Source organism: Rhineura floridana, chromosome 1, assembly GCF_030035675.1.
Source record: "Rhineura floridana isolate rRhiFlo1 chromosome 1, rRhiFlo1.hap2, whole genome shotgun sequence".
NCBI classification, from domain to species: domain Eukaryota; kingdom Metazoa; phylum Chordata; class Lepidosauria; order Squamata; family Rhineuridae; genus Rhineura; species Rhineura floridana.
In genome coordinates, this window is record NC_084480.1 from 191,674,405 (window position 1) to 191,688,739 (window position 14,335).

The following is a 14,335-nucleotide window of genomic DNA, read 5'->3' on the forward strand; positions in this document are numbered from 1 at the left end:
ATTTATTTCCTATTAATTTGCGCATAAAATTTGAGCTTTCACACGACATAATGGGTAGCTCCAGAATTCTGGTGGAATGTAGTGGAAGTTTAGCGCTAAATTCTGCAATAAATGATACCTCAAAAATTCCGATAGCAAGGCCAGGACACGGAAGATCGCAGGAGTTTTGCACTAGCTGCCGCTGCTCACGTGACAGCCATCCCAGCATGCAGTGCATTCCCGCCCTTACCAACAGCCCTCCCAACATGCAGTGCATTCCTGCCCTTACCAACATCCTTCGCCATACCTCCCAGCCGATCCCAGCTGCTCCTGAGAGAGGAGCCTGTGTTGCAGAGCCTGTGCTGCTGCTGCGCTGCCGCGCCTCTCAGCTGATCGCGTTCGTGATCGCGCCTCTTTCAACCCCCCCATGCACTGAAAGAACAGGCCTCAAACCAGCTCATCCGGTGTCGTGTGAGGCCGAATTGGGGGGGGGGGGGACTGTGCTCTGTGTGAACGACTGCTGCGCAAAATCCCAGTATAACAGGTACTGCAGTGTGAAAGGGATTTTTGAAATATGGAACGAAGCCTACCTTTTTAATCTGGTAAACTAGCGCTATTAGCCCCATGTGTGAAAGCACCCTAATTATTCTCTATAAAGGACTACACCTAATCACTCATTTCACCATCAGGTCAGTAGCAGAACTTAAGAACAGGCAGGGTAAAGTTGCAGAACTCTTTGCTCCAAACAAGGCCAGCTACATCACTTTTCTCCTTGTTGCTGAGCAGTAGATTCACAGACTACTGCGTGGCAAGCAGAACATAGCAACTTTATTTGAACAATCTAGCTTTCTATTGACAACTGGAAGATGCTTTCCAAGGCCTGAGAGGGAGGGAGGGAGGGAGAACAGCCGATCATAGTGAAGGTTCCCTACTCCCACCTTCCAGCATGGAGATACAGTGGCAAGAAGAGCTCCCTGATCCCCATTTCTGTCTGTTGCCCAACTGAAACAATGCACTGGATCTTTACCAGGAAAAGAATGTTTGCAATCCTAAAGGAGTTGAGAAAGCTCTAAGAGGGCGAGGAATCATATGTAGTGCCTTCCAAATGTCCCTGAGGAATTACAGCAAACCACACCAATGTACCTAAGAGCACATCACTTAGGTGTCTCAAAAAAGCAAGCCAAACTGCCTGTTAAATGGCAGGGTAAAACCTACAGAAACATCAACATACTAACACAACTCCTCATTTAATCTTCTTACCCATATCAGACATCTCTGGCACAGTAACGATGTAAGGTCCATCTGTAAATGTTGGCGCATTGTCATTGATGTCCTGTACTTTGATAATAAACTCTGATTCAGGCTCAAGTGGCTTGTTTGTCCGTCTGTCAATAGCTTGTGCATGCAGCACATAATGGGTTTTCTTTTCCCGGTCTAGGCTTTTGGTTGAATGGATGTCTCCCGTCGTGTCGTCAATAACAAAGATAGTCCCAGCCCCTTCACCTGTAAGGATGTATTTGACTGATCCATCACCTTTGTCGGAATTGGAGTGCAGCTGTAAGGGGAAAAAAAGGTAAGATAGATACATAGGATTGTATCCAATGTAGCGCTAAGACAAATGTTCCATCAGCATAAGGATTTCTTCTTGTGCAATATAACATTTCTCTCGTCTCCTCCTCCTGCATCCCCCAGCCTATTTTGGGGTTTCCCCCAATCCTCCGGAGCAGATTTGAGGATGGTTTCGGGTGCCCAAGGGGAGAGGAGATGGAAGAATGTTTCACTGCATATGCATAAGTCATTCCTCTCATGCAATTATTTAGTTGAATAATGCCCATAATATGTAATATAATACCTTATTATGGCTCAGACTTGTTCAGTTGGTGAGGAAAAGCTGTTATGTCATCAGCACTGCTTAAGGGTACAGAAAGGTAAACTTTTGCCAGAATGAGCCTCTTTAATCCAAAACAAACTCTTACTTTATCCGATCATCAAAAATACAATGAAGGCAAATTGCTTGGCAGGGCTGCCTAAAGCTTATCCTCAGGTTAGGGAGAAAGGGCTAAAAAACAAGCAGTGAAGCAAATCGACACGATGCTATTGCATGTTTCAAGGTCCCAAGGTAAATGTGAAGGGGAAGAGCTTTGCAGAAACAGGAAACTGTTTAATTGATTCCCAACATAGATGATCATTATAAAGCAAGGAGTTCCAATATGAGCTTCTAAATCCCTTCCCTTAGGCACGCTGCATATTGTATCGAATTGGAGGAGCAATGGGTTAGCATGATGGCCTCTAGCTCAGTTAAGATGCACATTGGGAAAGACCAGGGAAGAGCAAATATCCATCTGTCTGCACTTGCTAAGGCAACCATATTTTGAGATGTCTAGAAAAGGAGGTACTTAGCAGCAATAAGGCCAGAAGAAAACGGAGGAATAGGGGGAATGGAGTATCCTGGAAAATAGCATCATTGGCTAGCAAGTACCCTGAACAGTAGAACTCTGCGCTGCAATTTTTTTGCTGCAGAACCCACTTACTGGTCACCAATATTAATACAGTTCAGTAATATTAATAAGAAATTGTCAGGCATACCATGTCTAAGTCAACTCTTTCTTTGACACAGGGACAGCCCATTGATCTCATGTAGACTGTGAAGCATTTTATTTTGGACCTTAGTAGGCTTCCAAAAATGTGTCCCAGTAAAAGAAAACAGAGATTCCAAATACTGATGTTACCTCTCTCTTCCAGATTTTACAGTTAACCTTCCTGCAGATAGACTTCCCTGGCTTAGATGTCCACACTAAGATGTGTGGACATCAAGGGATGAGGCCAGGGAAGCTCTGCAATATTGTGGGTGGGGTCAGTGGCACACCTTGGGCTGGACTCCCTTCACATGTTATATCAGAGACTTCCTGACCCATGGGGCTAGGCTGGAAAGCCACAAGAAGAATTAGGCAAATGAAAGGTCTTCATACATTTACGATAAATCCTGATAACATGCTTAATGTCTAGCTTGTGCCATTCTAGGGACTTTTCCCAATGAGGGCAAAATGTTGGTAGTATTAAGTCCTTAGCTCTATAAGGGGGGCAAAGTAATATTGGTAGGGGAAGGGAAGGGGGTCAGTTTTGTGCAACTTTGAATTCAAAGGCTGAGGTGTAAAATATGTAAGAATAATAAAATCAGTTCTGCATTCAACTGTTTGCAAATGTTCAGATATGCTAAAATTGGCCAGGTAGCTATTAATGGAAAACCTGTATGGTGCAAGCACGTGCATGCATGAGTGCGTGTGCGTGTGTGTGTGTGTGTGTGAGAGAGAGAGAGAGAGAGAGAGAGGGAGAGGGAGAGGGAGAATACAATGGCTTAGGGTTTGTAGAATCTGAGAATTTCTGATCTTCAAATGTACTTTTTACACTCCACTTGTAAAGCAGCTGCTGAAATAAAGTGCCAGAGGCACCTCTGCTCTTTTCCCTTGATAAAACTTTCTTATAGTGAAATATTCTGATTTTTATTCTTGAATTTCTGAAGATGGAATCCAAACTCTGCAGAAGAGGTTCTGTATGATTTTGTTTTAAAAAATCCAGCCCATTCTCTGAATCCCAGGGTTAGTATTTTATATCTCTTTATTTTATGCAGTAAAATAGATGTCAACAAAGGTATTGTTATTATCAAGTTCTCACATTTTCCATCCTTCCTTCTATTATAAGTGGCTCCACACGGAGTTCCCATTAGCTGTAGAAAAATGAGATGTCGGGCTTTTGACACAGTTGCCCTTGAGCACCCTTCTCCACCATTGTGGAGTCCATTTTGCACCTTGGTACACTAGTGAACTAAGGGCAATGAAACAGGCTGGATGATGGCTAGAGCATAAGTGATGAAAAACGTGCTGTTAGGCTGATCGGGCATGAATGAAACAACATGACCATGCCTACTTTGTGGTAGCGAGGGTAGTGAAGAAGGCCACTTCTCTGCCTCCGCTGCACCCAGAAGTAGCAATTCACTGGAGCTACTGGATGATTTTGAGGCACTTTGAGGATAATGTTGCTTGCCTCCATAGCAATCTTGACACCCCATCCACACTTACTGTAGCCCCCAAGAAGGTGTCCAGCACAACATCTGCTGCAACTTCTTGGCATCAGTTTCAGTCGATATGACCTGACAACATGGACAAAGTGATTGTGATGATGCAACCAGCAACGTGTCTTCTCAACCCTTGTCCTTCTTGGCTGATTAAAACTTGCTAAGGGGTTATAACCAAGTGGATCCAGGGTGTGGTCAACACATCTTTGCAGTAAGGGGTGGTCCCAGCTGCCCCGAAAGAGGGATTTATGTGACCACTCCTGAAAAAGCACACTCTGTATTCACTGGTTTGTGACAACTACCGCCTGGTCACAAATACCTCCTTTTTAGGGAAGGTAATTGAGATAGTTGTGGCGCAGCAGTTGCAAGTACTATTGGATGAAACAGATCATCTTGACCCATTTCAATCTGGGTTCAGGCCTGGTCATCCTGATCTTTATCAGCAGGAGGACACAGGGGGAGTGTGATCCCTCAGCAGCTTTTAATACCATTGATTATGGTATCCTTTTAAGCCGACTTGGTGGGATGGGTTCTGGAGGCACTATTTTATAATGGTTCCAGCCCTATCTCTAGGGTTAGTTTCAAATAATAGCATTGTGTGATTGTCTCCCCACCCCCTTTGCAGTTGTGCCATGGGGTGTCGCAGGATACCATCTTGCAGGATACCATCTGTTCCCAATGTTGTTTAATATCTGTATGAAGCAGTCATTAGGAGATTTGGGTCAAGGTATCAGCAGTACACTGATGATATCCAGCCCTATCTCTCAGTACCATCTGAATCAGGAGAAGTCATTCAAGTCCTAAATCAGTGCCTGTACTTGGTGATGGGTTGGATGAGGGCCACTAAAGTGACTGAATCCTAGGCAAAACAGAGACACTGTGGGTAGATGGTTCCTCAGTCTAGGGCTGCTTTCACACTGCACTTTATCCCATTATCCCATTGCTTACCTGGTAACTTGTACATTATATTTCATCTTTCACACAATGTACAAGCTAGCTCTGGAATTCTAGCTGAATGTAGTGCAAGTTTAGCACAAATTTCCATGATAAATGATACCAGAAATAACCTGATAACAAGGCTAGGAACCTGGAAAATCGCAAGAGTTTTTTGCTAGATGCAGCCACTCATGTGACAGGCATCCCACCATGCAGTGCATTCCCGCCCTTTAGTCACGTGGGAGGTTTTTTGCCTGACAAAAATTGTACCGGTATTCCAGCATCAGCATAGATAGCAGCAGTATTTTCCCCCCACACCCCTGTGTCAATACAACTAAAATAATTTCAAAAGGCAGATCCTAAAGGGAGAGGGCTTGCATGGCAACGGGATGAGATCTTAGACCTCCTACATAGTGGGGAACAGTGCACATATGTATAATGGTTGAGGGATGAAAACAAGCAATGTGAAAGACAGTTGCATAAAATGCTGATATATCAGCTGAAAAGGCTGCAGTTCCTTAATGCAAAAGGTACTGCAGTGTGAAAGGGATTTTAGAAATCTGGACAGAAGCGCTACCTTTTTAATCCTTAAAACTAATGGAATCAGCCCCATGTGTGAAAACAGCCTAAGTAATTGGTCAATTGTGTGCTTTGAATGAGGTTGTACTCCCTCTGAAAGAACAGGTTTGTAGTCTGGGTGTGATCCTGAATCCATTTTTGTCACTAGAGGCTCAGGATTGCAAGATCTGTCAGCTTTGGTTCTCCCAATATCTCATTTTTCCAGTCTTAAATTCAGTTCTCCACATTTCATTTGCAACCCCCTCATGTAAATTCTTTTAGTGCAAATTTCTACTAATAAACACATTTCTGTATGCAGTTTTGACTAAAGTACACATTTTTGAAAGCATTTTTGTAAACATTGGTTGGTTGGAGAACTACAGCACAAAATTCAGATAAGTGTGAATTTTGAAGGATGGCCGTGTTTCGGTTGTCATGTTGTTTCAGAAAGTGCGAATTTGATAGATATGACTTTAAATGTGAATCAGATTGAATTTCTGTACCATCTCTATTAAAGGCCCAGGTGATCTCAGTAGCTTAATAATGCCTTTTAACAGCTTCAGTTGGTAAGAGCTACGGCCATTTCTGGACCACTAGCTTGACCACTGTTGTTCATGCACTGATAACTTCCAGGCTGGACTTCTGTAATGTACTGTATGTGGTGCTGCCTTTGAGGTTGGTCCAGAAGCTGCAGCCGGTGCTCACTGCGGCAGAACATTGCCAACATGTCACCCAGCTGCTGAAATAATTGTATTAGCTGCCATAAGCTACCTGGCTAAGTTCAAGGTGTTAGTTTTGGATATAAAGCCCTACATAGCTTGGGACCATGACACCTGAAAGATCATCTCACCCCTTATATACCCAGTCAATCATTGTACTCTGCAGGTGAGGGCCTTCTGTAGATACCATCTCATCAGGAGGTCTTTTCTGCCCAACAATAAGTGGACCTTTAGTGTTGTGGCACCTACCCTTTGGACTTTCCTCCCCTTAAATGTTAGACAAGCACCATCTTTGTTGTCTTTTCAATGCTTACTGAAGACCTTCCTTTTTCAACAAGCTTTTTAAGTAGAGACTTTATCCCAGCCTGTGTCTGTTTTGGAATTGCTTTTAAAAAAATCTTTTAAAACATATGAAAATATTTTTTAAAGATGGTTTATTTTAAAGATGTGTTTAAGATGTTTTGTTTTGGAGATGTTTTTATATGTTTTTCATCTTTTGTTCTTTGTCTGCCACCCTGGGCTCCTTCTGTGAGGAAGGGAAGGAAAGAAGTTTAATAATAAATAAATAAATAAATAAATAAATAAATAAATAAATAAAAATATTTCCACATACATTTTTACCCATGCAAGGGGCAAATGAATATGCTTTGCATGTTGCAAACTCAGGTTCAAGTCATATTAATTAATGCCAGTCAAAGCATCTGAGAAAGTCCTTTCATCCTTGGAGAGTTGAGCTAGTGGTGAGAGCAGACATAGAAGTTTTGGACTAGACAGAACGTTGTGCTAAGACAGATTTTCCCCACCCTGATATCCTCCAGATGTTTTGAACTGCAACTCTCGTCATCCCCAGACAGCATGGCCAAAGGTCAAGGATGATAGGTCCTATCATTCAAAATATCTGGAGGGCACTAGGTTGGGGAATGCTGATCTAAGGCAGTGCTATACATGAGAAGAATATAGCATGCAGCTTGTGTTCCGATGGTTCCAGTTCAGTCCCTGAAATCTCCACTTAATGGGCAGTAATTCTGGGAAGATGACCTTGGAAAGCTGGAACTTGAAATGCCACTGTCACTTATAGGTAGACTTCACTCTGCTAGGTACAGTGATAGTCTGACTCAGTGTGAAGCCAGTTTGTATGTTCAAGGCTGAAAGTTTATGAAAAAGATTACTCTGGTGTCTCATTTGATACAACGTTCTATCCATCCTAATGGCTCTCATTAGCTATGAGATGCAAATTCCATGAGCTCTGTGTCATATCAGTATCAAGCTGTGTTCTGTATCTGATTACAGTGCTGGCTGCAAGCCACTTGGCTTCTGAAGATAAACCTATTGAAGGATGACACTAATCCAACAAACAATTAATGAACATTTCTCGTAATCCACTTTGTGTGTCCTGGTTGTTTTATTTGGATATTCCTGAAACAGATACTCATGAGAATTGAGAAATACATTTTGTATTATTAATTTTACGTGAATGCTGAATTTGATTGGCTCCGTTTGGATCAGTTTTAGAATACCAATGATGTTGTAACAATACTAAGGGGCAATAGTTTTTAAGTCTTTGAAGTGGCCATAAGTGCTCTCTACTACATTCATGAAGTAAGAAGGCTGTAGCTTTGTCTTTATTTGAACCTTCAAAGCTCTACAGCCTAATTCAGCGCTGACATCTAACCTCTAGAACAGCCTCCCTCAATGTTCCTCAGTTCTGTGCTGGACTTTTTTTTGTTTTTGGATCTTTTAAGACTTTTTAAAGATGTTTTTAGCATTTTGTTATTTGTTTGCTGCCCTGGGCTCCTTCTGTCAGGAAGAGCGAGATAGAAATGTAATAAATAAATAATAAAATTAATATATGAGCCTACTGCTAACTCTTTGAAGCAAAAAGGAAGGATAGTTTGGAGGCTTTTTTTAAAAAAAAAACCCTCAAGGAACTCATTCCATCTACTTGCCCTTACAAAATAATAGTTATTTTCTGACATAGTGTCAGAAGGTCCTGGTGAAGGGGCACATCAAAGCAGTTCATATCCACCATTTTTTCTTAAAGGATACTCACATACACAACTCTACTGCTTCACTATTTGCTCCTCCAAACTAAAGCACTGGGTTCAGGAAAGAGTCACCAAGGGCCTTCAGGACACCAGATATGTCAGCTGGTTCTAGAACAGACAGAGGTTCACCTGATTTTTGAATTGTTGGAATCTTTGGCTTGAATTCAGATGAGCCAGGTGACAAGCTGTTTTGTCCTTACCTACCTGGCCGTCCCTTAAGTTGAGCTTGCCACTGCCACTACCAGCACCCGCTAATCCTGGTTTGGGTAAGCAGGAGGCAGAATGCCCTTTCGAAAACCTGCTTGTCTTTCTGTTATCTTTTCCCCTGGACCATTCGTACTTCCACTTCACCCTTCTTTCCATTTCTCTCTCAGAAATTCGTGGTGCTCCCAGGAAGTCTCTAGTACCTCCCTTTTCACTCTACTTTGACTCAGGTCCCCCTCCTCATCTCTTTGATTCCTGGGGTCTGCCCCCTGTCTGGTCCTCTGCCAGGACTTGCTTGGTGGAATTCCTACCCTTCAGGTTCAGCCAATGCCTTTGCTATTCTGACTCCTTCCATAATGGCAGTCATAGTTTACATAAAACCACACTGCCATTCAGCCCTGCTTTCTCAGCTGTGACCACTGCCAGATGAGCTCCAATAGCCCCATGAGACTTGTCTACCTGCCAATCGGCTATTCAGTGGGGGCTGCAATGATAGGAGAGCTGGCTGCCATGCTTCTCCACTGCACCATCAGCATGCTGGATAAAAGAGAATTCAGTTGACACACCCAACTGACACACATACAAAAGGGTGTATGTCAGTTAGCTACAAACAATAAAAAGGAAGTACTTGAGTTTAACTGATTGGGATTTTGCATAGCAGCTTATGGCACATTGATCACCGCTCCCAGTGATGCTTAACGTGTAGCATAGCATTTTTTTTGTGACAGTATGTCACATGTGAAATGCTGTAGGGGCATTTGGTTCACTTGATCCAATGCGCTGTTTCATTTGGGGGGGGTTCATTTAAAATTAGGCCAGGCTCAGTTTAATCCACAACCCAGTCGCCATTGCTAGAAGCATGTAAACAATAACGATGACCTTTGCTGACAAGGTAGAATATGTAAATATACACTCTGAAATAAATTTAACCATACTGTATAACTGACTGTATACCAAGCCATATCATGAGAACAACAGAATTACTATAAGGTTAAAATTGTTAATGAATGTGGCCTAATGCCAGGCACAACAAACCTTCAAAAAAGGTTTACAAATATTCTCACTGTAAAATTCAATTTTGATCTACTTCCGTCTTCTAACCTTGTTAAGGCCACAGATGTTTGTGGAGCAGGGTGAGGCTTCAGCAGGAAGGCACTCTGAAGCGCTTCCTGTTCCTCTGCCAATGCCCAGCAGGGGCTCTCCTGGGCTGTGGGTTTCAGTTGGTAGGAAAGAAAAAACTTTCTTTGACATTGTGTGCCTTTTTCAGATCCACAAACTGTCAGTTTATATCTCAAGTCCTGTTTGTTGTTCATCATACTGGTATAAACCTGCTTTGTGTAGCATAGCAGGATAGTTTGACATCACTGAAAAAAAGGAGGGTGGTTTCTAGCTTTGTAAGAAGGTAGTGTTATGAGCATGGTGGGGGCTGGAATGGATGATTTCTGTGGGTCACCTTTCCAGCCTGTGATTTGGAATCCTATGCCTGGGAGGCTGGCTCTGCTAGCCAGATGAATCTCCTTTGTTAATCAAATAGAGTGGCTAGGTAGTTAATGGGCCTGTTTAATTGCCCTGGCAACTGGTGAAAGGGCTAGGAAGATCCTTTTGTCATTTTAAACTCTACTGGAGGAGGGTCTCTCCCCCCACTCCTGGGCGGGCAGAAGTGTGTTTGTAGTTGGTAGTGTGTGTTCGGGACAGAACTAGGGCTGCAGGCATGCGGAGAGGCTGGCTCCCTGCATCGTGGCGATAGAATGCCCCTGCACCTAGATGGAAAAGCTGGATATTAGACTGCTGATGCCTTGAACCCCTCCATCCTAAGCTCAGGTTGGAATGTGTGTAAATAAATAAACCATATTTCATAAAGACACCGCAGTCTCCGCTGACCTTCTTCCCAAAGGAAACCAAACCCTGGATGGGCTCAGGGACCCCCTGAAATCTCACCGCTCGGAGATTGGGGGAGGCGCGCAACAGTATTGTCTTTTGTTCCACCTCATATTCATCACATGAAGAACTGTTTCTGTTCAATTGCAGTTTGACTTCCACAAAAAAAATCCTGCACTATTCATCCTGCTGCCCACTGTGGTGAACTTACATAACTTATGTAATAACATAAGTTATGTTTGTACAAATTATGTGGTCATTGTGTTTTAATGACCATTCATTTCAATGCAAAGGACCACAATGCAAAGGGGGGATGTAATCAATTACAGTTTGGTTGTGGACAGAAGGCAACAACCACAACATCAGTAAATAGTGATCATATTCACTGGATTGATTTCCATTTTGGACATGGGACAAATAAGCAAACATCAGCAGTTTCCACTCCTTTTTTCATTCTCCAACTTCCCTAGCAGATTCAGATCCATTTGAGAAGAAGTGGAATTGCACCGCATCCTACTTTGAGCACTAACTTGATAATTCAGTTCTTGATGGACGGACCCAACCAGGGCTGGCACCAGGCATGACTAGACCCTTGGGAACCAGCCTGCCCTGGGCCCACATTGCCCGCCCACAATATTCCACCTACCTCATCTCACATTGTGTCATGTGGATGACTGCGTGCATAGCATGCATGCGTGTCATCAATTAAGATGGTGGAAGGGGCGTTAGCCCCTTAAGAAAGCTCCCACTGCCATCTTAGTTGATTAACATTGTTGGCGTGGGAAATATGAGTGCCTCCAGTAGCAACCCCACTGAATTTAATCTATCCCTTTCTTGGCTTATGTTTATTGTAAAATATATCTCTCCCTAGCCTTTTAGGCTTGTGCTAAGTATGTGTTAATTCTTTGTAAAGCACTGACATTTAGAATCTGCTGAAATTGCCTTTGTATATCTAGGACAAAGGCAAAGAATGTGTTCCCTGCATCTAACCCTGAAAAGAACAAAACATGTTTGTTCTTTTCCAATACATTGGTCATGAAGAGTTTGTTCCAAGGGGGGGTTTAGCTTTAAGACAGGATCTGTCAGAAGAACAGGAAGACAGGAAGGATGAAACCGCACCTTTTGTTCTTTTATTACGTCTATTTATGACTTTGCTTATGACTCTGTCTTTCATCTGTTTACTGTTTACCGTGCCCTGGTGGTCTATAAAATCTTGGTACTTCCTAAATAAACTCATCCATCTGACCAAGGCTGTCGCTCGGTTGGACTGAGGGCTGCTTGCTGGTGGAATCTTTGGCCAAAGATCGCTTGTGTGTGAATGTGTTTTCCTTCCTAATAATGGTTCAGGGTCCAATCCAGGTCGTACCTTACCTGGGGAAGGAGGCACAGTGAGATTGAGATTGAATCTCACTCAACAACATGAGTACACAGTGCACATGGCATTCTCAGGGACAGGAGAGGTAGGTGGGGCATGCATGTGGGCTTATTGAAGCCCACACTGTCTGTATTGGGGGGGTACCTGGGAACTCCCTCTCCACAATCTGCAGTGAGGTCAGGACCTTACATTGCCTTGGAGTGCTACCCTTCCACCCTAAGGAGTGGCCCTTTAGGGGGCCCTTGGGGTCACATGGGCCCTTGGTCAGTGCCCAACTTGGCTGCCCTCTGCCAGGCCTGGACCGAACAACAGTGAAAAGGAAACACTGGGTGACATAAAAAGGTCTATCTGTGGGAATTTATTCCCACATGCAGATTCTCAAATAATAGGCTTATATATGCACATGAGCCCTGCGTGCCGATGCAGCAAGTTGTAAAAACAGTGTGCTATTTGCTTTCAGTTCCAGGAGGTAGGACAGCATCATTGTCATCCATTATTATTGTTGTTGTTGCTGCTGCTGCTGCTGCTGTTTTATAAGTAAATAAAAGGCTGTGGGGTGTTCAAAAAAGTCAATCCACAAAGCCAAAGAGATGTGTTATGAATATGGGCTGAGCAGATACACACAGACTTTGAGACATGATAAACTAGTTGTGTAATTACACTGCAATATGTCCAACTCAACCCACATTTATAATCATGGTCCACGCTTCACAAGCAGTGGCTCACTGAATTAACTCCATCCCATGGCTATCAATAATTTTTCTGAACAACCACATCAGGGAGAGAGAGGGGCCCCACTCACTTCCATCCCCTCCCCCATGTTATTTAGGATCCTGAACAATCTGAGTTCTAGTACATACGTGTCTGAGATCTGACAGTCTATGTACGTACAGGAGGCTCCACACTTGAAACATTTCTTCCAACACATAGGAGACGGGGGGTGCAGCAAGGACACAATGGCGTGGCCAGCAGGCATGGCCTCACTCTTTCCTTCATGTGATGTTAAACACATGAGCAAATACTGTTTGAATAAGTTTACAAAATAAATAACAAAGCCTTACAAATTAATAGAACTGCAGAGAAACTATTGTATATACACCTGCATCCACTGTGGTTTTTGTCTTCAATAAGCTAATAATGGGGGGTGGGGGAGTATGACCTTTAAAATTAGAGTTTTTCTACCCTCTCTCATTTGCCCATGCACTTGCTGGTCCTTTTATGTAACCATTCACATCCAGGAGGAGCTACTGGTTTATATGATTTTATCAACAATATTTTCACAGCTGTGACAAATGAGGCTTTCCTAGGGCCAGGATCCAAAGAAACAAGGAATTAGTTCTATATGCCATTTTGGGCATCAGTAACCCATCAATAATAATAATAATAATAATAATAATAATAATAATAATAATAATAATAATAATAATAATAATAATAATAATAATAATAATAATAATAATGGGCATGCCGAATCCCCAGGGCATACCCAGTCCAGATCTTTGGATCCTGGAGATTATCAATCATTTTCAAACCACTTCATTCAGGAATCCAAGCAATGTATCTAGTCTGCAATTCTGTGTGCCCTCACTTGGGAGTAAGCCCCACTGGACTCAATGGCACTTAATTCTGAGTAAACATTCATAGTATTGCACTATAAAAGAATGAAATAGAATTTTTTAATTAGCCACCAATTAAATTACACAAACAATTTTGTAGAACACTCATACTGTTAGGACATATATACCAAAGCAGCTCCATTCCAACAACAAAAGGAGTTAGACAAGGCTGTATTTTAGCCCCTCTCTTATTTAATCTTTTCATGAATGATTTATCAATTAGATGCTATTCGTCTGATTTTCACTCTCCTAAATTAGCGACTCATCACTGCCCCTTATTGTTATACGCAGACGATGCTGCCCTTTTATCTTTATCTAAAGTAGGTTTAAAACGTTTATTTCGAGCTTTCATGCGATATTGTCATGAAAACCAGCTGACCATAAACTTTTCCAAAACTAAAATTTTAGTTTTCTCTAAGCGTTCTTCAGTTTCTGAATGGAAGATTAATACTCATCAAATTGCTCAGGTCACTCAATTTAAGTACTTAGGTATTTTGCTTCACTCATCATTGTCCTGGGCCCCTCACCTTCGACCTGCTATTATAACTGCGCGAAACTCAGTAAAGGGCATTTTATGATATTTTTTTACAAAAGGAGGACAATATATTCCGGCAGCCCTACAGGTTTTTAGGTCTAAAATAATCCCTCAACTCCTATACGGAGTCCTACTATGGATTTGTGCCTTTAATTCATCTGTCGAGGCTGTACTTTCGATCTTCCTCTGACAAATCTTTGGTGTCCCAAGATGTGTTCCGGCTGCAGCCCTTAGACTGGAATCTGGCCAAATCTCGCTTGAGGCCCAAGCATGGACTATAGCACTAAATTACTGGATTAAACTGTCATATGAGTATTCCTCTGGCTATCCCCCACTTATGTGGGAGGATCCTTTCTCCTCCCTATGGGCTAAAACGTTTTCCACCTACCTTGCAACTATAGGTTTTTCTTTGGAGCAT

At 42.5% G+C, this 14,335-nt stretch overlaps 1 protein-coding gene across 4 annotated transcripts in view; it reads right to left on the reverse strand.

Annotated features, from left to right (window-relative positions):
• The window catches only part of CDH18 (cadherin 18), a 560,265-nt gene that overhangs the window by 210,309 nt on the left and 335,621 nt on the right, over positions 1-14,335 (reverse strand). For all 4 annotated transcript variants that reach the window (XM_061589839.1, XM_061589822.1, XM_061589830.1 and 1 more), the window contains exon 4: positions 1,240-1,534. In XM_061589839.1, coding sequence (XP_061445823.1) covers positions 1,240-1,534 — 295 coding nt within the window. The remainder of the gene's footprint in view (positions 1-1,239; positions 1,535-14,335) is intronic.